Below are 26,952 nucleotides of genomic sequence, written 5' to 3' on the forward strand. Positions count from 1 at the left end.
TTCATGTCGGTAAAGCAAGAGCACATATAGCAGGTGAAATTATGTACGGATTTAATCACAAGTGAACTCAATCCGTTCATTTATTTTTCTTAGCAAAGCAGTCCATTTGTTTAAGGGTTGAAAACTCTGAAATTTCATGTCTTTTGTACGAAACCACAATATCACCCCGCACACAAAAAGATCATCATATTGTAATTTGTATGGCAACAATTTTCACTTTTATTGTAGTCATTTTTCAAGTCTCGGTATAACATTCAAGTATGTAACAATTGTCTTGCTTTGTGAGATAATTCTCTTTTTGAAAAATACTCCCCTATTGCTCGATATATAGCATATTGACCATCTCAAGTAAAATTATGAGAACTCTTTTTGGTAATCGATTGTGTGTAATGATTAACTATGAAGTGCATGGCCCCTTTTACTTTCGCCGACATGCTTAACGGGAGCAATTGTTTTCCAACAGAAAGGCTTTCTCTTTTCTTTTTCTTTTTTTTTTGCGGGGTGGTTTTCTCTTTTCAATGTCATAAACTCCTTTGTAACATTTTAGGCTAGTTATGGTAATTGTTTATAAGTAATAGATATATAGCATACTTTCCATTTTCAACGGAGTGCCCCATGTAAATCTAAACGGAGCTTGCAGTTTTGAATTAAAAAAAACTCTACTCATAATTTATTTTATACAAGCACAAAATTATGGGGAGCAAGACTAAACTCCCACCCATCTTTACCCTCGAGGGAGTATCAAACCCATAACAACCTTTTCCCCTTTTCAATGGTGACAATGGTGCCATCTTATGGTTATCATGTGAGACTTCAGCATCCCATCCTCGTTGCTGACGAGCTTCTCATTTTTTTTTTTGACTTCATTGTCGCCACGACGCCTACAAACTAGAGCGGGATGACCAAGTTAATGCAATGGGTGTATTTAGTTCAATTCCACTACCACTGCAACAATCTTTGCCGAACTTGTGTTCTCTGATCGCCTACCCCATTTCGCCCATGCCGACCTTCTTCCCGCGTGCTTTCACCTTTCTTCGCGCCACCCATGCGCCATTCAAAATAAAAATATATACACTTCTATTATTTTCTAGGTGTACTAAAAATAAATTTTAACTTTTCGTATAAAATATATACACTTGTATTTTTTTCTACTCATAGATGTACTAGTAGAAATAAAAATTACAGTTCAAAATCGTGCAGTGAAGACTGAAAAAGACCAAATGGGATACACATAAATCGTGCAGTGAAGACTGTGAAAAGGACCAAAAGGGAGACACATAAACCCCTAACCTCGCCGGAGCACCAAACCCCTCTGCCCCCCCGATGGCGACGGCGGTGTCGGCGCCCGTCTCCACGGCCACGGTTCGAGTCTCCAATATCCCGCCTTCCGCTGTCGCAAAGGAGCTTCTAGCCTTCTTCGATTCCGCCGTCGCCGCTGCCGGCGCCGCGTACGCCTGCGAGATCGCCGCCGCCCGACGCGGCTGGCTAAGTCGATGCATTGGGATCGTCCAGTTCGATTCGACCGCCGCTGCAACACTCGCCGCCGAGCTCGCCTCCTCCGGTCGCCTACCCCGCTTCCTGGGCTCCCTCCTGTCCGTCTCCCCTGCCCCCGCGGACCTTCTCCCCCGAGCGCCCGACCATTCTCTCCGCACGGCCGACGCGCGCCTCCTCGTCGGCAACCGCATCGCCGAGCGCGAATTCGAGGCGGCTGATTCTTGGGACAGCGTCCGCGTGGAGGTCATCCCGGGGAAGCGGCGCATAGACCTGTACCTGGATCACGATTCCCAGAGGTACAGGCTCGAGGACATCAGGAACTGCTACAAGTGCAGCTTCGATGGGGCCGGCGCCATCTTGCTGAAGGTGAGCTCCTCACTGTGTTGCTCTGATGCTTCTGTTTCTGCGTTATATTAGTCAGAGGTTGCGGTTACAGGGTGAGGTAGAAAGTTCCATTAGATGCATTTACATGTCACAGATGAGATTCGAGCAAGTGAAGTGAGATCTGATAATTTTTATTTGAAGAAAAAGATGACCTACAAATAGTAGGTTTGATATGCATGTTGTGCATTACCTTGAATTAACTTCCGGTATGGTTCACGACTGGAATTCGTGAAATGTGAGTAGAGTGATAACTCAATTTGCCGGTACTTTAGAAAGTTTTCATGTGGCTGTTAACTGTGGATCGGCTTAATACAAGAGATATGATGGACAGACGACATTGGACCGTTGAATCTGGGGTAAATTGTGCTCTCTGTCAAAGCAGGGTTAGGGAGTCTAGAGAGCATCTCTTCTTTAACTGCAGGTTTGCACAGAGATGTTGGAGAAAAATCAACAGCCAATGGGATGCGGGCTCAGATATTATGACTCTCTTTAGGTCTGCAAGGGATGGCTTCAGCGGCCCTTGTTGCATGAAAATCGTTTCTTCGGCCCGATGGAACAGTCGGAAACAGAGGAATGATTTGATCTTTGAAAAAAAGCCTGCTTCGCTGGTTGGTTGGCACAGAAGATTGGTCAATGACCTGAACCTCATTGCTTATAGGGTTAAATCAGTGGACGTTGAACCACTGAAAGCTTGGACTGCCTCTGTTTCTTAAACCTTTGGTTGACTACTGTTTACGTTTCTTTTAGTTTTGCTTCTCTCTTTTTCTTCTGTTTGTTGGGGGCCATCTCAACCCCTATGTAAATATGTAAACTCCTTCTGTTTCCTCCCTTATATTAATGAAAATTGCACCGTAGGGGATTACCCTACTGTTTGCCCGTAAAAAAAAACTACATTTTTGTTTTGTTTTGGTATATTTAGAACCTGAATATATAAAGCTTGTTTCACAAAATGCTATCCTAACTATCGAAATGGTTGCTTGTTTGTAGACATAATTAGATTTAGTTGAAGGGTTTTCAGAATCTTGACTCATATGAATAAGACTCTTGCTTTTGTTAGCAGTTTATGAAATTTTGTCCTGTTGGATTAATGAATTGGATCCGCCTTCTTTTTCTTTCCAATGCATGTGCTGGACTATTTCTGGGGGCCATTTAGTGTCAAAATAGATAATGTGCGCCAATGCTACCATTTTGTTAACTACTTATATACTGGCAAATGTTACAGCAAGATGTTATATGTATATCTAGTTGTATCCAGTGTTATGACCGGTTTGGTCTATACCAAAAAGAGGCCCACCGGGCATTAGTATTAGGGGCTTGACCCACAAGTTATCTTAGGCCAGTTATCTTAGGCTAAAGTTATAAATACTAGTTGTAAGACACCGTTTGAGGCAAGCAATAAAGATATTATAATCTTCTGTTGCCCGGCTCCCCAAGGAGCCGGAACCCTAGCCGCCGCACCCAACCCTAGCCGCGACGGCGCCTCATCGCCGGCGCGCCCGCTCCAGCCCTCGTCCTCCTCCTCCTTGTCCGTACAATCTACGCCGGAGGCCCGGTAGGAACCCTACTCCTACCAATTTGGTATCAGAGCCAGCCCAAGCGTGAGGCCGTTTGAGGTGGTCTATGGTCGACCACCCCCGCCTATACTTCCGGTGGACCCGGAGACGGCTCGGACGGAGGTTGCGGGTGACCTTATCCGCACTCGTGACGAGATGCTTGCTGAGGTTCGTCAGCGTCTCCTTCAGGCACAGCAGCTGGCCAAGCACTACTACGACGATCATCATCGCGAGGCGGAGTTCGCGGTGGGGGATTGGGTGTGGCTGCGTCTCCTCCACCGCTCTACGCAGTCACTCGACCCGCGCGCGAAGCGCAAGCTCGGCCCTCGCTACGCCGGGCCCTTCCCTATCTTGGAGCGCATTGGGAAGGTGGCATATCGTCTTCAGCTTCCAGCCCGTGCTCGCATCCACGATGTCTTCCATGTTGGGCTGCTCAAGCCTTTCCGAGGCGAGCCACCGGCGGCTCCTCCGGCGCTTCCTCCACTCGCCGATGGTCGCATTCTTCCCGAGCCGGCAAAGGTGTTGCAGGCGCAGCTCCGTCGTGGCGTCTGGTTCATCCTCGTTCAGTGGGCGGGCCTTCCGGAGGAGGAGGCTACTTGGGAGCAGCGTGACGAATTCCGCCAACACTATCCAGACTTTCAGCTCGAGGACGAGCTGTTTGCGCAGGCGGGGAGAGATGTTATGACCGGTTTGGTCTATACCAGAAAGAGGCCCACCGGGCATTAGTATTAGGGGCTTGACCCACAAGTTATCTTAGGCAAGTTATATTAGGCAAGTTATCTTAGGCTAAAGTTATAAATACTAGTTGTAAGACACCGTTTGAGGCAAGCAATAAAGATATTATAATCTTCTGTTGCTCGGCTCCCCAAGGAGCCGGAACCCTAGCCGCCGCACCCAACCCTAGCCGCGACGGCGCCTCATCGCCGGCGCGCCCGCTCCAGCCCTCGTCCTCCTCCTCCTTGTCCGTACAATCTACGCCGGAGGCCCGGTAGGAACCCTACTCCTACCATCCAGTATGTCAAATGAGGGAAGAACTTTGAAGCAGGAAGCTTTAGATGTACTTCCTCCGTCGATACTTACATGAGCTAAAAAATTGGTGAATTCTTGAGACAGGAAACTAGAGTGAACTATCTCAGTCATCTGGTTTGCAGTTATGCGATAGAGCCCATAGAGTAAGATGGATAGTTCTGCTATTTATTTCCACTCCTATAGATATCTCAGTAGGTGGTTACTGATTAGAGTGAAACAGATATGAAGCTTATCTAAGGAATACACATCATAGATACTTCTCTTAATTTACTGATTGCCATACTTAGGCTATTAGTTGGTCAGGCGCAACACTCTTTTAATACGTCTATAATTCTGAAGCTGTTAAAAGTATATATTATCTAACATTAATTTGATGTTTGTTCCAGCTCATGTATGCACCAAGAATATGCACTAAAATTTCTGGGCCTGCAGTTTATTCAAGGTTCTCAGATGACCGCTTTCATGCATGCAAGGAGGATGTGAAGTTTACCTGGGTCAGAGCACTAGATTTTACTCCTAACCACTCTTTCGGAAAGTGTTCAACTCTCGCCCTCGTACTTGATGAAGGTGCACCAGTGCCATTTATTCTCAACAGCTTACCTTTGTCAGGAGAATTAGGGGAATTGGTCATTTCTTTAATGGAATTTGTTGGCCCGTCGTCCAAGGTGGTTCCCCTTGTTGACTGCCCGACTGGTTGTTCAGTGTCTTATGAAGTTCTTTTTCGTGTCAATTCTCTTGTTCACATGGGAAAGATAATTGCCAAGCATGTTAATGCTGGTCTGTTTAAAGCTCTTGAAGAAATTCCAGTTCATATTTCAAGGAGGATTTTCGAGAAAATGAGCAAGTTAGAGTTTACATGCTATGAACCTTTGGAATTCATCCAGAAGGAGGTTCATAGCAGGAAGAGGAGCCACAATGCTCTGCTGTCCAGTAAGACTGAAGGTAAAGGAAAATTAATGATGTGCTACAGAATTCACATTACTCCATCCAGAATATACTGCTTGGGACCTGAGGAAGAAGTTACAAATTATGTGGTTAAGCATCATAAAAAGTATGCTTCTGACTTTGCTAGAGTTACTTTTGTTGATGAAGACTGGAGTAAACTATTTCCAGATGCTATCTCAGCTAGAACTGGACGAGGGTTCTTTTCCCAACCCTTGAAAACTGGCCTGTATTATCGCATTTTATCCATCCTGAAAGAAGGATTTTCCATTGGTCCAAAGAAGTATGAATTCTTGGCCTTCTCAGCAAGTCAACTTCGTGGAAGTTCTGTTTGGATGTTTGCTTCTAATGATTCCCTGAAGGCCGAGGATATAAGAAGGTGGATGGGCCACTTCGAAGAAATCCGTTCAGTATCTAAGTGTGCGGCTAGAATGGGCCAACTGTTCAGCTCTTCCAGACAAACAGTTGAAATCCTACCGCGGGATGTGGAAGAGATTCCAGATATTGAAGTCACAACTGATGGCACTAAACACATATTTTCTGATGGTATTGGGAAGATTTCTGAGAAATTTGCCAAAGATGTGGCTTACGAAATTGGATTAGACCCTATGAACCCTCCTTCAGCTTTTCAAATAAGGTATGGTGGCTACAAAGGAGTTATTGCTGTCGACCCTGATTCCTTTCGTCGTCTTTCTCTGCGACCTAGTATGAAGAAATTTGAATCAAAGAGCACAATGTTTAACATTACAAGTTGGAGCAAACCCCAGCCATGCTATATGAATCGTGAAATTATCTCTCTCCTTTCGACTTTGGGGATAAGAGATGAGATATTTGAGTTGATGCAACAAGATGATATGCGTGAATTAGATGAAATGCTGACCAACAGAGAAGCTGCTCTCTCTGTTCTGGGGAAAATTGGTAGTACCGAAACAAAGACAGCATCGAAAATGTTACTGCAAGGTTATGAACCAAGTTTAGAGCCTTACCTGTTGATGATTCTTAAGGCTCATCAGGATAATAGGCTGACTGACATAAGAACTAGATGTAAGATTCATGTTCCAAAAGGCCGTGTTCTTATTGGTTGTTTGGATGAAACAGGCGAATTAAAATATGGTCAAGTGTACATCAGAATTACAAAGAACAGCAAAGAGCAGAAGGATAATGGTCAACCATATTTTTCTAAAGATAACAGGAAAGACAAAACAGCAGTTGTTGTTGGAAAAGTTGCAATATCGAAAAATCCTTGTCTCCATCCTGGTGACATCAGAGTACTTGAAGCTGTCTATGACCATGGATTATATGCTAACAACCTGGTTGATTGTGTTGTCTTCCCTCAAAGAGGAGAAAGGTAATGCTGTATGTTAATACTGAAACTGAAAGACAACCTATTAAGCTCTGTTAATGCCTTCAGAGGAGCTCAAATATCTATTGAAGTGTTTGTCAGCGTTAGTTTCCATGTTATACTGAAACTGTACTTTATAGTTTATATTGCTCTGTTATTGCCTTCAGAGGAGCTCAAATATCTATTGAAGTGTTTGTCAGCATTAGTTTCCATGTTAGATTGATATCCAATCATGTTACATACTTATATCTCTACCTATTGATGGATGTTGCCAATCTTTGCTTTCTCCTTAAATTAATCTTTGATGTTTAATAGGCATCATCCATATAGACTTTAATCTTTGATGTTAATCAGGCCTCATCCAAATGAATGCTCCGGGGGTGATTTGGACGGTGACCTCTATTTTATCACTTGGGATGAGAAACTGATTCCAGAGAAGGTTGATTCACCTATGGACTACACTGCAGCAAGGCCACGCATAATGGATCATGTTGTCACACTCGAGGTATATTCCTGACTGTTTATTCATTTTAATCTTTCTTCCTAGGTTGTTGCTGCTATTTTTTTTACCAAAGATTGCTTTATTGGACTAACATCAATTTTATACTTGCAAATATAATCAAAATATCAGTATTTTTACAAACAGTAGCATTTCAATAATATTTATTATCTCGAGGCACCTCACATCTTTCTAAAACATTTCTTTGCATGGAAAAAATTGGGAAAATACCCAAGGACTTCATATAACATGCGATAGAGCAACATGATCAGAGAGAACTGGCCACGAGTGTCAAGCTCAACCAGGATGACATACCAGCCAACACAAAATTTTGAATGCTTTGAACCAAATTTATGCTCACCATGCACAATTAATAAAATTCTTTAGAAATGTGGGTACTTATTTCAGGAAAAAAATAGACATTTTTTGCTGTCTAATGAAAACAGCTGTGCATGATTTGAGTATTAAAGTAGTCTTAGCTTTAAAATGTTCTTGAATGAATATCTCTAACTTTGTTAGGTTCGCAACTACTATTTACCGGTTAGCTCGAGTAAGCAGTTCAGAGTCGTCTTTTGGACAAGCAAATGTATTTTCCTCGCCTGACACGTTTATACCCGAAATCTTACAAAATATGTGATGAACTGCAGGAAATCCAGAAGTACTTTGTGGATTACATGATAAATGACTCGCTCGGTGCAATCTCAACTGCTCACTTGGTCCACGCAGACCGTCATCCAATGAAAGCTCGGAGCCCTGAGTGCCTCCAGCTAGCTGCTTTGCATTCAATGGCAGTCGACTTCGCCAAGTCAGGAGCTCCAGCTGAAATGCCGCGGTCACTGAGACCAAGGGAATACCCTGACTTCATGGAACGCTGGGACAAACCAATGTACATCTCCAATGGAGCTCTCGGCAAGCTCTACCGGGCGGCTGCGAGTCAGATGCAGAGCTCTCCTGCTCCTTCCTTTGCTCAGCCAAATCCTGTGTTTGATCCTGACCTCGAGGTCCCTGGCTTTGAGGAGTTCCTGGAGTCCGCAGAGGAGTGCTACGACCTGTACGTGGAGAAGCTGACCGCCCTGATGGGCCACTACGGCGCGGAGCAAGAAGACGAGATCCTGACCGGCAACATCCGGAACAGGCTCCTGTACCTGAAGAAGGACAACAAGCGGTACTTTGAGATGAAGGATCGCATCATCGACTCGGTCGAGGGCCTGCACAAGGAGGCGAGGGGCTGGTTCACGTCCCGCCCAAAGGCGGAGGCGTCGAGGAGGGCGTCGGCGTGGTACCGCGTGACCTATCACCCCGACCACCGGCGGCGGGAGAAGAAGTGGTTCTGGAGCTTCCCGTGGATCATCTGTGACGAGCTGCTGAAGATCGAGGAGTCGAATAACGGCGATGGACTGCAGCGCGTTGTAGATGAACAAATGATGGATTGGAATACATTGGCATGCCTCAGTTAGTAGGCACAAAGTAAAGAAACCCGGTTTCATCAATCAATCAAATCAAATAGATTAAATAAAGCATATAATAACAGTAGGCTTTCAGCATTCATGCATCAGATATACTACTACCTTGCTTCCACCCAATCTTACAACTATCACAATGCTACTGCTTTGCATTGCACAAACCTTGGTTATTTCTTCCGGTTAACACTTCAAAGTTTGAGACTGTACAAATGTATCTATCTATAAAGCTTGGACCACACCGCTCCCTTGCTGCCTTGCAGAACTGGACAGGGATGGAGCAGCGGAAGGGGATGGCGTGCTGTAGCTGTACTACCTGATAGAGACATTCCAGAGTTCTACGCCCACTACGGTGATAAATAAATAAATACAAGGGCCTGACAGCGAAAGACCACAATAAGCACTCACTTCTCCACCTCCAGTCAACCCAGCACAATACTTGTTGATTAGCTGATTCAGTCTGCGCGACGGAGCCCCTCCATCTCCATGGACGCAGCAGAAGAGACGAGATTACTGCTCCAAGAGGATGGGGATCAGGTAAAATTCACTGATTTTTTCTTCTTCTTATCTGAAGTTCCATTGCAAGTACTACTACAGTTCATCCTAGGTAGTTGTAGGCTTGTAGCCTGTACTAGAATTTAACTTTTCTTCTATGTATGTATCTGTCTGGTCGTCCTCTTCTTTTTCCTTTCTTGAGAGACAAGAGTGAGCTGATAAATCCTTCGTCCTCTTGGCCTCTTGGGTCCAGACTGAAACTGGAGACAACAAGATGGGGATTGGATGCTATCTCCTGACATCTGCTTCAGTTATATTGAAAATTTGACTGACGCACAACTCTTTCTCAAATGCATAGTAGTAATATTTTAATCCTTAGTTGGAGTTAATGTTTCTCGCAGGAATTTCGTACGAAATCACTATATAATCCCTTCCCTTCTATTTGTCCATGTTAAAAAAATCTAGGGATGCAGCTGGTAGTTGGTACACTTTTTCAGTATGCCCTTAGGTGGTTAAGATTGAGTCTCAGTGCTGCTATTTTGTAGCAGGATGCAAGTCTTTACACAGGTGATGGGTCCGTTGACATCAAAGGCCGTCCCGCAACAAGGCGCGACACAGGCAATTGGCGAGCATGCGTCTTCATCCTAGGTAATATATATACAGGGGTGTTCATACACGGTTCAGACCGTTTGATCCAATTCGGCTAGCACTGACCATAGTTGCAGTTTTACAAAGTTTTGAAGAATAATCAAATTGAATGCCAAATTGCTTCCTTATGTCAGCCTTTTACATGGTTTGCTAAAATCCGTGTTGAATGACGTCTCCCACAAATTTTGGCAAAGTGTTTGTTCACTGAAGAAACTCCCTACTTTCTCATAACAAATCATTATTGTACCAGCAGGCTATTTTCCTTAGTAAGCACATCCCCAGTCCCAGTACATGTTTTTTGTCTGGACGATTAAACATTTGAACTATTTGGTGCTGCCTGTAAGTTAGTATAATAGTATGCCGGCTTCTTGAAATTTGAATTATAGAAATTATAAGATCCTTTATCTAGAGATATGTGGTACGAATCTGTTTTAGCTTGCCTAGCACACTATTGGCCATATGGTACAAAGCATTTGGGGACCCTTGTGCATATTTTGTATATACAGCAATGAGCTTTGGCAAGTTCCAATGATGCTAGTCTGGTGACAGGAAATGAGTGTTGTGAGCGTCTGGCCTACTATGGAATTGCAAAAAACCTAGTCACTTATCTCAAAATAAAGCTTCATCAAGGCAATCTTGAAGCTGCAAGAAATGTTACCACTTGGCAAGGGACATGCTATCTGTCTCCCCTCATTGGAGCCATCCTAGCAGATTCTTATTGGGGAAAGTACTGGACTATTGCTGTTTTCTCATCAATTTATTTCATCGTAAGTACATGATAAAGTTGACCAACTTTTGTCTACCTCCTTTGCTCCATAAGGCTCCATACTGGCATAGAAAACAATGTTGCACATTCAACTTGGTAATTTCTGGGCATTTTAACATTTGAAACCAAAATATTTTTACTTTTCAGTAAATATAATGAACATGCGGGTCTTGTTATATACAATTTGATTTTAGTGAACCATCAATCCGTGCATCTCAATATCTTCAATCGCCCATATTAATCATGTATTCCTTTTTCCCTGAAGGGCCTGGCTGTTTTAACGCTTTCAGCATCACTTCCAGCACTTCAACCACCTTCATGTTTAGGAACTGTTTGTCCAGAACCAAGCTTACTTCAGAATGGCACGTTTTTCCTAGGTCTTTATATGATTGCCCTAGGGACTGGAGGTATTAAACCATGTGTGTCATCCTTTGGGGCTGATCAATTTGATGACAGTGATCCGACAGAGAGAGTAAAGCAGGGCTCCTTCTTCAACTGGTTCTATTTCTGCATAAATATCGGTGCATTCATATCAGGCACTGTTATTGTTTGGATACAAGATAACTCGGGTTGGGGAATAGGATTTGCCATTCCTACTATATTTATGGCATTGGCTATTGCAAGCTTCTTTTCAGCTTCAGATATGTATAGATTTCAGAAACCTGGTGGCAGTCCACTCACAAGAGTGTGTCAGGTCGTTGTCTCAGCATTCCGTAAGTGGCATGTTGAATTGCCACATGACACTGCTCTTTTATATGAAGTTGATGGTCAAAATTCAGCAATAGAGGGAAGCAGGAAGCTGGAGCACACAACCGAACTTGAGTAATCATCTTCCTTATGCTGCATCATTGCCTTACTTTTATGTCAATGTATTAATGCAACAACAAAAGGTACTTGCGGTATTAATGAAGGCACTGAATTGCGACACAACCTTCAGTAAGACTTATTTTCGAAAAGGTCCTTCAGTAAGGTTTCAATTTGATTCTTGTGCAAACTAAATATATGCAATAAAAATAGTATGAGAAGAGCCAAGCAATCATACTATATCCATCACAGTAGTTCCCGCGTGGGTACTAGGTACATAACACAATAGAAGCAGAATTATTACTGCTGGTATTAATAATGTGTGCAAGGCATGTTCATAAGTCCTTCCCGGATATTTTATTTACAAGTATAAAAATGATAACGTTATATAACTAAGATTTCAGGATAGGGCTGGACTGTCACTTTTTTTTTATCCAGTGTATTGCTTCCATTGTTTTAAATAGCTCCGCTATAGCATGCTGTAGCATTTACAAAAGGTTTTGCGCTAAGAGACATTAGTCCAAACAAATGAATAAACATTTTAAATAGCGCACTATAGCTCCGCTATAGCACGCTATAGCGTTTAGAAGAGGTTCGCCGCTAAGAGGCTTAGCGCGCTATTTAAAACTATGATTGCTTCTGTAGGCAACTCTTATCTTTGTTGTATAATGATGACTGTTATAACATTTCATCAATCCGTCTTGTATAGATTCCTTGACAAGGCTGCCATCATCTCATCTACTGATGCCAAGAGTGACCTCATTACAAACCCATGGAGGCTATGCACAGTCACCCAGGTGGAAGAACTGAAGATCCTAGTAAGAATGTTCCCGGTCTGGGCGACTACTATCATATTCAATGCGGTGTACGCTCAGAACTCTTCCATGTTCCTAGAGCAGGGAATGGTTCTCGACAAGCGGGTCGGGTCTTTCAATGTTCCTCCTGCGTCCCTCTCGAGCTTTGACGTAATCAGTGTCATGATCTGGGTTCCGCTTTATGACCGTGTTCTCATACCTATAGCCAGAAAGTTCACTGGAAGGGAAAAGGGTTTCTCAGAACTACAACGGATTGGCATTGGATTGGTGCTGTCCATTATTGCAATGGTGTCTGCAGCTTTTGTTGAGTTGAAGCGCTTGGAGATTGCCACATCTGAAGGTCTTATCCATGAGAAGTCTGCGGTTCCAATGAGCATTCTTTGGCAAATACCACAGTATTTCCTTGTTGGCGCTGCCGAGGTTTTCACTAATATAGGTCTACTTGAGTTTTCGTACGATCAGGCACCAGATGCCATGAGGAGTTTATGTACTGCATTTGCGCTCGTCATGGTCTCAGCGGGGAGCTATTTAAGCTCATTCATATTGACCCTGGTGTCGTATGTTACAACTCGAGGTGGAGATCCTGGATGGATCCCGGATAACATGAATGAAGGCCATCTTGACCGGTTCTTTTGGTTGATTGCAGGGATCAGCTTTGTGAATTTGCTGGTTTACATCAGTTGTGCGATGAAATACAAATATAAGAATGTGTGATGGTTTCTCCAAAAAATTGTGTGATGGTCATACCTACTGTGGAATAAGTTCTTGTAATTTCAGATTCCATATTCATGGGGGCAGTTCATTGTATAGACTAAGACATCACATGAGCTGCCCTTCTCAGAAAGTCCTCAAGAAAAGGACTTCAATTCTTCTAGTGATGTATTTTAGACAAATTATTAGTTTGGTGAGTGTGTTTTGTATGAAATTTGTAACACCAGAGTTATACAAAGACAATTTTGTACATGCATATCTAATACTCTCCTGTTCAAAAGCATCCTGTTATTCCTTAAAGCGATCGTAAAGATTTGTTTACTGAAAATTACGCGTTGCACATGCATGTAAGCTGCAACTGAGAAATTGAGAAGCTCCAGAACCAAACATCAAAGTTATATACTCCCTCTGATCACTTATACAGTAAGATGTTTTTGATATTTTAATATGAACTACATACGGACTGAAATGAGTAAACAAACACACTAAAATGCGTCTATATACGTCCGATTCAGAAAATAGTAATAACATCTTATACTAGTGAACGGAGGGAGTTGTATGAATTCTCTATTGCTGTTGTTTTACCATTTCTTGCAAACCAACAATTGCTTAAAAAATGTCCATATTAGTGGATATGGTAATAGAAAAAAAGACGTGCACGCAATTTAATCTTTCAAAATAGCAGATGCATTGTGCAAAGGTGTAGCAGCTACAAATTTGGAGGGCATTTCCCTAATGACAGCATGAGGGACAATCTCTCTGTTTTTTTTATGCAAGGACAATCTTTTTTTTTAGGGGTAAAAACGCATTTTATTACTCAAAATCCACAGATAGTGGGATACAATTTTGGTCATGGGTTGGCCAAGCCATACATGGCGTCCCAGACCAAGGCGTAACGAATGTTTAGCTAACCTATGTGCTTCATAATTAACAGTACGACCCTCGAAAACAAAATTGCAATGAAAATGAGCGGAATTGAGAATGATCTCACTAACTATCGCACCATATCTTCCTTTGCTGGCTCTGTTGATGTCGGAGACTACTTGCTTGGAGTCACATGCAATGACTAGATTCTGGGCGTTGAGGTCCTCAGCTAGAGCAATCCTCTCTCGACAAGCAATAGCCTCTAGAATTGCAGGGTCATCTACTCCTTCGATGATCAGTGCTGAGCTGCCCAAAAAAAAACCGTCGCTATCCCGACAGACCGCTGCCGCTGAACCACCTCTTCCTTGTATTACACCCGCATCTACATGAATTTTCACAAACCCGGCCGGAGGCGCCTTTGGTCGCTGAGGATGAGGTGCGTTAGCATTATGGGACTGTTGTACTTGCTTCTTGTCGCTGATTGTCCCAAGTTCATCAATGAATCTTTTAACAAAGGAAACGGTAGCTTGTGGAGTCTGAAAAATGCCTTCATGGATTGCTTTGCGACGTGCTGTCCATATCGCCCACAGAGTGACCGTCAGCAAGACGAACTTCTCATGTGATAAAGAATCCATGAGTGTAAAAAGCCAATGTTTAGCACTTGGCTCGGTTGTGGAGATCAGGACCTGAGCCATGTCATCATCAAGTAGGGCCCATGTGCATCATGATGTTGTACAATTGATTAATGAGTGTCTCCATGAGTCCACAGACCCGCACAAACCACAGGTAGGATTGTCCGCCATATGCCTATTGTGCAAGGACAATCTTTTGGGTGAGCTATTGGCTTGGTTCATGGGCCGGAGGCCTTAACCAAACAAACACCAACGTACCCAGGCTCAGGCCCAGGCCAGGCCAGATCAGACCCCTAAAGAAAAACTAGAAAAAGAGTTGGACGCAAAACAAAATACTAAAAAAGAGCAGTAGCTCTCTAAGAGTCAGGCAGGACCATGCTCGGCGGTCAAACCCAGCCCACCCTCCCTCTACCCAGTTTCTTGATTTGCTCCTGCCGATTCGATCTCCGCGACGGAGACCCCTCCGTCTCCATGGACGAAGCAGAGGAGAGGAGACTGCTGGTCCAAGGGGACGGGGATCACGAGCCGCTCCTCCTTCCTTCCCAGGTAGTATAAAATTCACTGGTTTTTCCCTCTTCTTCTCTGAATTTTCGTTACACAGAGCCACAGGCAGACCACAGCTTCATCCCGGCCAGTTCTATCCTGCTGGTTACCCACCCTCTTCTTTTCTCTTGAATGAGAGAAGAGCAAGTTGTCAAATCCTCCACCCCCCTGGGTTCAAACTGAAACTGGAGACAGGCAGTGATGCCGAAAGCTTGACGCCGCGCGGCACTGCCCAGCAGTAATACTACTATTTGCACATGTTGGGGAAATTATGGGATGCAACCTGGTACCGATTCCCCGGTATGTCCTTGGGTGGTTTGGTCTGAGTGCTGCCATTTCTTAATTTGCAGGATGCAAGTCTTTACACAGGTGATGGATCCGTCGACATCAAAGGCCGTCCTGCGACAAGGCGCGCCACGGGCAACTGGCGAGCCTGCTTCTTCATCCTAGGTACGTAATTAGGTGACACAATGTAGGAGCCTCTGTACACGGTTTGCGCTGTTTCATCCGATTCGGCTGGCACTGGCCATTGCTGTATTCTTGCAAAAGTTTTGCAGAAAAATCAAATCGAGTGCCAAATTGAGTGCCATATCGCACCGAATTATGCTCAAGAGCTCCTTGCAATCTCATAAACATATCATTACTGTGGTAGTGAGCTATTTTGCCTAGTTAGCACATCCCTCAATCCATTTTTAATGAATGATTAAATATTTGACCTATTGGTACTGCTTGTTAGTAATAATAGTATGCCAGATTATATCTTGCAGCTTCAAGAAACCTTTATTTAGAGCTAAATGGTACCAAACAATTTTAACTAGCCTAAAAACTATTGACCATATGATATAAAACATTTTTGAGACTTTTGTGCATGATGTTTGGCAATTTCCAATGATGCTAGTCTGGTGACAGGAACCGAGTGTTGTGAGCGTCTGGCCTACTATGGAATTGCAACAAACCTAGTTACTTATCTGAAAATAAAGCTTCATCAAGGCAATCTTGAAGCTGCAAGAAATGTTATCACTTGGCAAGGGACATGCTATCTGACGACCCTCGTTGGAGCCATCCTAGCAGATTCCTATTGGGGAAAGTACTGGACTATTGCTGTTTTCTCGTCAATTTATTTCATTGTAAGTATAAGATAAAGCAACCCAAACTTTTCTCTTCTTCCTTTGTTCCATAATGCTCCATCCTGGTATATAAATCCATGTACTTGAATGTTTGAATACAAAAGATTTTGTACTTTTGAACAGCTATAATGAGCATGTAGGTTTTGTTATATTCAGGTTTATTCTAATGAACCATCTATCCGTCCATCTCAATATCTTCAGTCATCCATTTTAATCATGTGTCGCCCTTTTTGCTGAAGGGTCTGGCTGGTTTGACGATTTCAGCATCACTTCCAGCACTTCAACCACCTTCATGTTTAGGATCTGTCTGTCCAGAACCAAGCCTACTTCAGAATGGCACATTTTTCCTGGGTCTCTATATGATTGCCCTAGGAACTGGAGGCATTAAACCTTGTGTGTCATCCTTTGGAGCGGATCAATTTGATGACAGTGATCCGACAGAGAGAGTAAAGCAGGGTTCCTTCTTCAATTGGTTCTATTTCTGCATAAATGTCGGTGCATTGTTATCAGGCACTGTTATTGTTTGGATACAAGATAACTCAGGTTGGGTAATAGGATTTGCCATTCCTACTGTATTTATGGCATTGGCTATTGCAAGTTTCTTTTCAGCCTCAAATATGTACAGATTTCAGAAACCCGGTGGGAGTCCAATAACAAGAGTGTGCCAGGTTGTTGTCGCAGCATTCCGTAAGTGGCATATCGAGTTGCCACTCGATGCATCTCTTCTGTATGAAGTTGATGGTCAAAATTCAGCAATAGAGGGAAGCCGGAAGCTGGAGCACACAAGTGAATTTGAGTAATGATCCTTATCCTGCATCTTTGCTTTACTTTTAGTGTCATCTGTCGATGTATTTATGAAACAACACAGGTTACTTACACTACCAATGTAGACACTGAAGTGTGACACAACCTTTAGTAAGGTTTCAGTTTGATGTTTGCAGAAAATGAATACCTAAATGCAACAAAAGGAATGTGGATAGGGGGCGTCCATGCCAAAATGTATGGCCCTAGTTCATGGTGGGTACTGGGTACATAATACAATAGGAGTATAATGAGGGTTATTGGTGTGGTAGGGCTCAATCTGATATAACTTCAGGATAAGGACGGACTATTGCTTTTCAATGTTATACTTGTCTTTCTCCCGGTGTGTTACTTTTGTAGGTAGATTTCGTGTTAGTGCAAAACTACTTTGCTGTATGACTGTTAAAAAAATTCATCGATTTCCCTTTTGTACAGATTCCTTGACAAGGCAGCCATCATCTCATCTACTGATGCCAAGAGTGACTTTTCTGCAAACCCATGGAGGCTATGCACTGTCACCCAAGTGGAAGAATTGAAGATCCTTGTAAGAATGTTCCCGGTTTGGGCTACTACCATCATATTCAGCGCGGTATTTGCTCAGAGCTCCGTATTCGTGGAGCAGGGAATGGTCCTTGACAAACGGGTTGGATCTTTCGATATTCCTCCGGCATCCCTATTTACTTTCAACGGAATCAGTGTCATGATCTGGATTGCAATTTATGACCGCGTCCTCATACCCATAGCTAGAAAGTTCACTGGAAGGGAAAAGGGTTTCTCTGAGCTACAGCGAATGGGCATTGGATTAGTCCTTTCCATTGTGACAATGGTATCTGCAGCTCTTGTTGAGTTAAAGCGCTTAGAGATTGCCAGGACTGAAGGCCTTATCCATGAGAATGTTGCTGTTCCAATGAGCATTCTTTGGCAAATACCACAGTATTGCTTTGCTGGTGCTGCCGAGGTTTTCACCGCTATAGGTCAAGTCGAGTTCTTCTACGGTCAGGCCCCAGATGCCATGAGGAGCTTATGTGCTGCATTGGCACTTGTTACGGTCACGGTAGGAAGCTATTTAAGCTCAATCATATTGACCTTGGTGTCATACCTTACAACTCAAGGAGGAGATGCAGGATGGATCCCAGATAACTTGAATGAAGGCCATCTTGACCGGTTCTTTTGGTTGATGGCAGGGATCAGCTTTGTAAATTTGCTGGTTTACATTGGTTGCGCAATGAGATACAAATATAAGAATGTGTGATGGTTATGTTTACTGTAAAAATCAGCTTTCTCTACTTTCAGATTCCATATTCATGGAGGCAATGCATTGTATAGACTAAACTGAGAGCTACCCTCCTCTGCAAGTTTTCAAGAAAAGACTTACAATTGGGTTTCTCTTGCAATTCTTCTAGTGATTTTTTTAATACTTTGGTGGTTCGGTTTTGTATGAAATGAGTACCATGAGAGTTATACCTGTTTCAAAGCATCATGTTGTTCACTGATGTACTGATAATTGTGGGTAGCATGCTCGTGTATGAGGGAAACATTGCATATGGGAAATTTAGAGCATCCACAATTCTGAAATTAAATCCAACTTTATGAAGTATGATTTCCTTCTGATTTGCCAAACAAAGACAAGGTTTTTGTTGGTTGATCATTTCTAGCAAACCAGTTGTACAAAATGCTCATCTTTACAAGATATGTTAATACAAGAAAGCAAACATGTACGTATATAACTTAACCTTTGAACAGAGGAGAAAAATTGTCCAAGGTACTGGAGCTACAAAACTTGGAGGCCATTTTCCTAATAGCAGCTTGATAAGGACAATCTCTTGGAGTCTGGCATTGCAATAGCCTCATACGACACCAGCTGCTAAATCAATAGATGCTGCACATCGACTTTAGCCATGAAAAAATGAATAATAGTTGCCTATATCAGAAGTCAAACCAATCCACATATGCAGCATAGATTACCAATAATCTCTGCAAGAACAAACCCCGTTCTTGAAGTGATGAAATATATTCGAGTCCCTTACGATGATCTCTCTCCGAGTAATCTGCGATATGAGCTTAATAGCAGTGTGACAGTCCCCACAGATCCGCAGATTCTTGAAAATCTTGATAGGGGAACCCTCAGGAGTAGCAATGATCCCAAATGCAACAGCAAGTCGTTCACTGTGGTAGCCAATGTCATGCTCCTTTTGCTCATCTTCGACATCATGCAGAACAAATCCGGTGTCCGCTACATACCCTTCTTCCCTCATTTTCCCATACAGCTTCTTCAGAAGCGCATATATTTCTTCAGTTCGAGGATGCGACTTATCACCGACCAGAAATACATGCACCCTTCTTCCAACTTCAATCCAACTTGAGGCCGGCATTTTCGTTATGCCCTTTGTCTCCATGATCTTTCTTACACCCTCAACTTCATCAAACAGACCAACCGATGCATAAATATTAGCGAGAGTAACATACGTCGCTGGATTTTCAGGTTCTATTTCGAACAACGCTTCCGCTGCCCGCCTAGCTAAGCGGACATTCTTGTGAATCCGGCAGCCACCAAGCAAGGATGCCCATAGGAACTTGTTAGGCTTGACAGCCATCTTGTTGATCATCTCCTCTGCCCGTTCAAACTGGCCCGATCGGCTGAGTAGATCGATCACGCAAGCATAATGATCAGGGGTGTGTCCAATGCCATACTTATCCTCTATCAAATGGAAGACCTCCATACCTTTGTTGACCAGACCAGCATGAGCACACGCAGAGAGAACACCAACAAACGTGACATGATCAGGCCTAATTCCTGACCTTAAGAACATGTCGAAGTAGCGGAACGCCTCCTCTGGCTGACCATTCTGTGCATAGCCAGAGATCATCGCCGTCCAGGACACCAGGTCTACCTTTGGCATCCCCTCGAATACACGCACCACACTGGCCATGTCCCCGCACTTGGAGTACATGTGCAGGAGCGCGCTCTCTGCAAAGCACGAGTCTCCGATGCTGCTCTTTGACATTCGACCATGCACCTGCCTCCCGAGGCTCTCGATGGCAAGCTCTGCGGAAGCACGCAGAACCCCCGCGTAGGTGAACTCATTCGGTCGAACACCTCCGGTTCTCAGCATCTGGAGGAACAGCCTGAATCCTTCCCCGGCGCGCCCGGCGTCAAAGTACCTCTCCACCATCGCCGTCCAGGAGACAACGTCCCGGAGCGGCATCCCGTCGAACACCCTCCTGGCGTCTTCCAACCGGCCGCACTTGGCGTACATGTCCACGAGCGCGCTCCACATGACGGCATCGCCCGCGCCGATCCCTCTCCTGGCCACGTGGCAGTGCAGCTCCCTGCCCGCGCGGGCGCACCGGGCCGCGGTGGCGGCGGCGAGCGCGCTGGACGCGCTGAACTGGTTGTCAGCGCCGGCGCTCCGGGGCTCCTCCTGCATCCGGCGGTAGAGCGCGAGCGCGTCAAGGGGCCGGCCGTGGCGCGAGTAGGCGGAGACGATGGCGGACCAGGAGAAGTGGTCCCGGTGGGGCATTCGGTCGAACAGCGCGCGCGCGGAGGCGAGGTGGCGCGGCGAGCGGGAGAGCGCGGAGACGAGGGTGTTGTAGGAGCAGCGGTCGGGGCTCGGGATGGAGGAGAGGAGGGTGAGGGCGTCGGGGAGGGAGACGGCGTTGGAGGAGAGGAGGTGGAGGAGGCGGTTGAAGAGCAGCGTGGAGGGCGGGAGCGAGGCGGCGGCCGCGGCCAGCGCGCGCGCGGCCGGGGCGTGGGCGGCGTCGGCGCGGAGCAGCGGGAGGAGGCGGTCGATGGCGTTGTGGAGCTGCGACGCGGTGGTGACCGAGAAGGTCGGGGGCTTGGTCCTCATGGATGAGTAGTGCCAATGGCGTCGGCATGCATGCTGGGCGGTGGCGGCAGCGAGACTGCACTGCAGTTGCGTCTACCTCCCCGTAGAGGACGGCAGCGAGGATCGCAGCGCCCTACGAACTGTCCAAAACTTGTTTCAAATACCCAAATGACAGCGCGTTTGGCAATATTTAGGAAGGGGAATGGAAGTTTAGTGTAGGGAATTGTATTGAGATTAGACATGAGATGAGTCATTTTATCCCTAATCCCTGGCACATGATAAGAATTATGTTTGAAAATTGAAAAGAATTTGTATTTTCTTGTTTGGTTGACGAGGGACTAGACCAGGGAAGAGAATATAAGTTATGATGAAGGGTTAAGATTAACTCATTAAAACAATTCCTTGTTAATAAAACGATGGGAGTTAAAGTCTTAAGTCACGTGCCTATTCCTTTATAAATTTCCTATCCCCTAACCAAACAATAGATTTGAAGTCTCATACCATTTTAATTCCCATCCTCTAACTCTAAAATTGCCATCCGAAAAAAGAAAAGAAAAAAGAAACTGAAACTTGCCATCTACAACACAAAAGTTGAAATGCTTCACAACTAAAGTTGTCATCCTCGGGTAACTAAACTTATTGCCAAAAAACGCCGGGGCGAAATTGCTTCGTGCCACACATATGGTAGTTATCAGGGTCCTTCAAATAAGATACTCCCTCGGTTTGAAAATGTGTGACGTCTGATTTTCAACGGTTTTTGGTACATATTTGAATAGTAGTATGATTTTTCACTTATGGTATGCCTATGAAACCAGTAAAATTAATAACAATAGCGTTAAGCTAGAACTTGAACTTGATGCCTTGCTTTGCATAAAAAAAATAACAATAGCATTCTTCTGTACAGTTGGCAAGCTTGAACTTGATGCCTTGCTTTGCATCATTCCAGCATAACACATGAATGGTGTGCAACACATTATCGCCAACAGTTCAACAACACATAGTTTGTAAACAACAATCAAATGCAACGTTTATCTCTGTTTTCAAAAAGAAATTGACAAGAACAACCTATACAACAGGAGAGAGCAGGATTATCTATCTGATGTTCTTTTTTTGCATTAAGCTAGAACACTGATGAAACGAACAACAGACCTACGACAGAGTGTACATGCAGACATGGCTGCTGGTGCCTAACGTAGTCAGCACTCGGACACTTTGGGCGCAGCTCATATAGCTGGATCTTCCAGTGCGGCGGTGGACAAGTTATTGATTCGGGGATATGCTGCCTTTTCGTTCAGCTGGTTTTGAGTCCAAATCAACATCTTCAACAGACTGGGGAGCTTTGGATCTGTAATATGCAACAAATATAAGGAACAAGGACCTTCGATGAAAGCAAGTTTGAAATTCATGTTTTTTTCAATGGCACATTCTCAAAAGAAAAAAGTCCATTTTACTACCCTGAATAAAGTGGGTGGTTCACTTTACCCCCTGATCTATTTTTCGGCTTCTTTTACCCCCCCCCCCCCCCCCCCCAACAAACCCAAACCAGACAAAACACCCCCCTGGCTGGTTTTCCTCCACCCGCTACTGATGTGGCACTAGTCAACGGTGGTTTTGACCTGGGTGGGGCCCTCTTGTCAGGTCTCTCTCTCTCTCCCCAGGTCAGATCTGCCGCCGCCCGAAGGAGCTCGCCTCGGGCCGATCCGCGCCCGAGCCACCCGCGCCCCACCTCCCTCACCGCATCGCCCAGGAGCCGCTGCCATCTCCCCGCCATCGCACCGGCGTCCTGCCAGAGGAGCCCCGTCCTGCGCTGCTGCGGATCGCCCCACCCCTGCGCCGACCCCGCCGGCCACGCCATCCCGCCGCCACGCGAGCACGCCCCGAGTACCCACCGCCGATGGTTGCCACCACCGCCTCGACCTCGTGCACCACCGCCTCCTGCCAACCCCGCCTAGCCCTGCTCTGCTCGTCGGCGCGCCACCGTCCCCTGCCGACCCTGCCGGCCACGCCATCCCGCCGCCGCGCGAGTCCGCCCCGAGTACCCACCGCCTCGACCCCGCACGCCACCGCCTCCTGCCGACCCTGCCTGGCCCTGCCCTGCTCACCGGCGGGTGCAGCGGCAGCTCTATCCCAGCACCACCTGACAAGGGGGGCCCACCCAGGTCAAAACCGCCGTTGACTAGTGCCACGTCATCAGCGGGTGGAGAAAAACCAGCCAGGGGGTGTTTTGTCCGGTTTGGGTTTGTTTGGGGGTAAAAGAAGCCGAAAAATAGATCAAGGGGTAAAGTGAACCACCCACTTTATTCAGGGTAGTAAAATGGACTTTTTTCTTCTCAAAATGATTATCAAGCAGCAGCCCTATGCAATAATTTGACTCATGCTTATCAGTATTTCTTATTTATATCACCAGTCACATATGATCAGCTTAAGCGTTACCAGTATTGAGCATGGCCATATCTGCTTATATTTAGATGTAGTTATGTGACATTCTGGCAAAATTTAGTATTAGCTTTGCTTTGAGGTACAAAATGAGAATAAATGAGTCATGTTTCTATCCATTGTTCTAGATAGGGTATACACTTGTTAGTTTCAGATTCTTTTACCAAAAGGCAGCATATTCTGAAATAAGATATTTGATATCAGTTGTTCATATGTCACATGGATGCAGGTACACCTCAGTCTCACTAAATCATGAAATAGACAAATGGATAAATATTAGGCATCACAAGTACACAACATTCACATCCTCGTGCTACTGACCTTTCTCGTGACTTTGGCTTGTGAGAATGGCAGCATTAACTTCACTTGCCGTCTTTAAGCGTTGAGAAACGTCCAACAGTTCACCATATGGGCAATTTTTTACATCTTCAAAGACCAACAGTGCTACAGTTTTCTCTATTTCCTCCAGAAAGGCTTGCTGCAACATTTCAATAACGAAAAATAATGTCACAACATGGCCGTGCGTAGTGATTAATATAGATTGGTTTGAACTCTTGAGTCCTAACTAAAGTAATAGAGACACTACAACTCACATTTTCTTCGCCTCTTGGTGCAAGTTCTTCTTGAGCAAACTCCAAAGCTTCATTTATCTTCCCCGCACGAATCAACTCTATTAGTTTTTGCTGCTGGAGATGGAAGTATAATTCAGGATTTGTATCCAGAATCTGCATATCAAAATTGAAACCGGGACAAGAAGTCAAAATCTAATTAAGGCAAGCTTTATAGAGTAATCACTTCAAAATATACACATGTGTGCGGCCACACCCAATTGTGAAAAATGCACGATAAAAACCCTACACCGGTTTTATATTACCACACAGAACTTCCCTCAGAAGTATACACAAGATAGCATCCTATTGGATAAAAACAACAGAGCAGGAGTGGTTTTCTAGCTACCAACCAAAGATTTAATTTCTGGTACACACATATCTAGGTTGCATGCAGAAAAAGAGCTAACTTCTAATGAAAAAAACAAACATGGTTCAAAGAGAAACCTCATAACTCACACATATTGGGTTAACACTCTGCTCCACTGTGCTACAGGGTATTTATGAAAAGTGAGAAATCGGTTGCCACCTCATCAATCACCAGCATTGGGTTAAACAATGGTGAACCCAAAGTTTACAACTAATCAATGCCATGCCATATGCTAGTCTGATTGCAATTGTTCTGCTTAAAGTACCAGGTTCTAAGTTCCAACCATGAATCTGGCATACAGTTTTAGGGTTATATACTTATATATGAGAAAGTTGTGCAATTCGTTCAGTTGGAAGCTCCCTTCTCTTCTTTGTACAATTAGTTGTATCCAAAAATCCAAACAAAGACTAGTAACCTGAAGAGCAATAAGTTTCTAGTTCAAAATATTAGTTAACTCAAATTGCCTGGCATATTTCCAGATTGTTCGCATTGTCAGCTACCACAAGGTCCTCATATACACAGCAAAATATCAGGACAGCAGGACCATCGTCCTCATCCATCCTAACTTTCCTGATAATCCAATTTCCAAATCCAAACTAAAATTGCGAGGCGACGGAACCGAACCGTGGGGTTGAGATCGTTGATCTTCTCGATTGCCTCCTGAACATTCCCTGACTGAACCGCTTTTTTCACCTCCATCCGATCCGTGATGGTGGCCAGGTCGATGTCCGCTGCAAACAAAACCGCAGAAACGCCGATTCAGTGTCCATATACCTCGAGCATCACGAGAGATGATGATTCTGGACTCGTGTGGCGGCGAGGCGAGCGGTACGCTGGGTGCCGGACTCGACGCGGAACTTGTCGGCGGCGTCGACGAAGCCCTCGGTGACGAGGAAGTTCATGACGAGGCGGTTCATGTCCTCCTTGCGGATCTTGACGTCGCGGAGCTTGCGCTCCCACTCGTCGCGCGTCACCACCTTCTTGGAGGTCGCCATGGAGGCGGGGGAGTCGATGGAGTCCAGGTCGCGCAGGACGATGCGGGAGAGGAACATCAGATGCGGGGCTGAGGGCGGGAACGGGGTGCTGTCCGCGCCGGTCACGCCTTCGCCATCCGCCAGCGGCCTCGACGAGGGGGTGGCTCGGGGGCTAGGGTTTCGCGGCGGGGAGGCTGGTGGATTGGAAGACTTGGAGAAGCAGAAGAGTGTGGTCGAGGTCGAGGTCGGGGCCGGTGGAACGAGGGGAGCTGTGGGGAGAGTAGTTCTTGTTTTCTTAAGCAACCTCTAGCGAATTTCCTAAATTCCCCACAGTTTAAATATCCGTCAATATAAAGGGGAAGAGGAAATGTACCTCTTATTCGAATCTTACATTCTTAAGAAGTTGATCCCCGCAAAGAGTTGTTGTGAGTTCTGTTTTCTTTAATCCCTAATTTAGACAGAATCAGGTCGTTCCATCAAGCTGGAACATTTACCAAATTTTCGTTCATTTTTTCATATTCTGCTCGCTCAAAGGAAGGTGGGTACATGATTGTCAAACTTCTGGGCTGTTAGAGAGGATCCTACAGGTGGACTGCTGGGCGACGTGCTGATAGAGGCGAGGGAGCAAGGCTCCAAATTGGTCGCCTCGGTGGAAAGGAGCGATAAGGCGGAGAGTTGGATCAGAGAAGCAATCGTGCAATCTCTTTCTTCAGGTAAGTCATACTCTGACAACAGTTTGATACTATTGCTGTATATGATTCCTTTCGCTTCAGTTACAGGCTATAACTATCCTGCAGGATGTGGGATGAATCAGAAGTCCCTGTTGTCGACACCAACCGCTTGCAGGTGTCATGCGTGTTTGTCAGAACAGATCTGCAGCTACCCCTATCCTCTCCATATCATGTTCTCCCTACAACTTCTTCACGGAGTACGTTTGATTCTGCCGTCGCGATCCATTTTTTGCCAGTCCACTTCTTAAATCTATAGATTTAAAAATGTTGTACCTAAAACAACATCAGTTGTCTGGCTTGGAAATTTCATGTATTGGTCGATGCAAAGCTTAAATATAGATGTTGTGTTCCAGATACTAAAGCTTGATATGATCTGGCTGTTCTACTGAGATTTTTCTCTTAAATTGTACTCATTACTTCAGAGAAAGATGGATGGTCGTATGTACACCAAGCTGGATCAACAGAGCTTACTACGTTGCATTAACAATACCTTTGTGGTCGTCAACTGAAATGGACCATTTTTTCAAGTATTATTTCATGGATTACTGTTTGCTATGCCATTACTTGGTGGTATGATCTGTATTCCCTTTTTAAATGCATTGTATAATTATGTGTTCTCTATTATCGTTGTTGTTATTTGCTTTTGAATTCTTTCCACCGGTTTGTGTCAATGCTCCCGACACCGTCTATTGATGACACCACACACCACTTGCGGATGCTTCGTTTTCTCCTCAAGCACAACGTGAGCATGCCTTCGCTCTTTGATGACTTTTTAATATGCACCGGAGGCGGAGAACAAACTTGATACACCAAGTGTTTTTGGTGATTCGAGGGTTTCGAGACTTTGTCTGTCATTCGAGTTTGGAAAGTGTCAACTATATTTCAGGGAAGAACATTTAGTGATTGCCAAAATATACATATGCATGTGCAAAATATCAAGTAATGCAACATGCTCATTTTATTTTTTTGTATGCAAGAAATATGTTAGGGCCGTGTATATAAATGTGCTCTAGGTTGTAACAAGTCACAATTTTATGGTGAATTCAATTTATTCTCATGCATCTGAATCACCATTTGATTCACTAATAATGCACACA

The 26,952-nt window shown here is 44.6% G+C and overlaps 5 protein-coding genes across 6 annotated transcripts; 3 read left to right on the top strand and 2 right to left on the bottom strand.

Moving 5' to 3' along the window:
* Nucleotides 1-1,259: 1,259 nt before the first annotated feature.
* LOC109774018 (probable RNA-dependent RNA polymerase 2) lies at nucleotides 1,260-8,821 on the top strand. The gene is made up of 4 exons (XM_020332738.4): nucleotides 1,260-1,860; nucleotides 4,847-6,750; nucleotides 7,099-7,249; nucleotides 7,891-8,821. The coding sequence occupies exons 1-4, from the start codon at nucleotides 1,324-1,326 to the stop codon at nucleotides 8,698-8,700; spliced, it is 3,402 nt and encodes a 1,133-aa protein (XP_020188327.1). The 5' UTR covers nucleotides 1,260-1,323; the 3' UTR covers nucleotides 8,701-8,821.
* Nucleotides 8,822-9,052: 231 nt separating this feature from the next.
* LOC109774019 (protein NRT1/ PTR FAMILY 8.3) lies at nucleotides 9,053-13,224 on the top strand. 2 transcript variants are annotated; one of them, XM_020332740.4, is made up of 5 exons: nucleotides 9,053-9,240; nucleotides 9,747-9,846; nucleotides 10,396-10,613; nucleotides 10,878-11,434; nucleotides 12,126-13,224. In XM_020332740.4, the coding sequence occupies exons 1-5, from the start codon at nucleotides 9,190-9,192 to the stop codon at nucleotides 12,943-12,945; spliced, it is 1,746 nt and encodes a 581-aa protein (XP_020188329.1). In that variant the 5' UTR covers nucleotides 9,053-9,189; the 3' UTR covers nucleotides 12,946-13,224. The 2 variants fall into 2 exon arrangements, with proteins under 2 accessions (XP_020188329.1, XP_020188328.1); XM_020332739.4 differs by having other exon boundaries at nucleotides 9,088-9,240; nucleotides 9,744-9,846.
* A 1,556-nt stretch (nucleotides 13,225-14,780) lies between these two features.
* On the top strand, nucleotides 14,781-18,298 carry LOC109774017 (protein NRT1/ PTR FAMILY 8.3). The gene is made up of 5 exons (XM_020332737.4): nucleotides 14,781-14,984; nucleotides 15,332-15,431; nucleotides 15,891-16,108; nucleotides 16,348-16,904; nucleotides 17,345-18,298. The coding sequence occupies exons 1-5, from the start codon at nucleotides 14,814-14,816 to the stop codon at nucleotides 18,159-18,161; spliced, it is 1,863 nt and encodes a 620-aa protein (XP_020188326.1). The 5' UTR covers nucleotides 14,781-14,813; the 3' UTR covers nucleotides 18,162-18,298.
* A 242-nt stretch (nucleotides 18,299-18,540) lies between these two features.
* LOC109774029 (pentatricopeptide repeat-containing protein At4g37170) lies at nucleotides 18,541-20,864 on the bottom strand. Its single transcript, XM_020332750.4, has one exon. The coding sequence runs from the start codon at nucleotides 20,755-20,757 to the stop codon at nucleotides 18,871-18,873; it is 1,887 nt and encodes a 628-aa protein (XP_020188339.1). The 5' UTR covers nucleotides 20,758-20,864; the 3' UTR covers nucleotides 18,541-18,870.
* Nucleotides 20,865-21,695: 831 nt separating this feature from the next.
* Nucleotides 21,696-25,412, bottom strand: LOC109774016 (protein GID8 homolog). Its single transcript, XM_020332736.4, has 5 exons — nucleotides 24,983-25,412; nucleotides 24,775-24,881; nucleotides 23,766-23,897; nucleotides 23,494-23,650; nucleotides 21,696-22,081 (listed from the first exon to the last, which is right to left on the bottom strand). Exons 1-5 carry the CDS (start codon nucleotides 25,200-25,202, stop codon nucleotides 21,960-21,962), a joined length of 738 nt encoding a protein of 245 aa, XP_020188325.1. The 5' UTR covers nucleotides 25,203-25,412; the 3' UTR covers nucleotides 21,696-21,959.
* Between the last annotated feature and the right edge of the window lie 1,540 nt (nucleotides 25,413-26,952).

Source organism: Aegilops tauschii, chromosome 4, assembly GCF_002575655.3.
Source record: "Aegilops tauschii subsp. strangulata cultivar AL8/78 chromosome 4, Aet v6.0, whole genome shotgun sequence".
NCBI lineage: Eukaryota > Viridiplantae > Streptophyta > Magnoliopsida > Poales > Poaceae > Aegilops > Aegilops tauschii.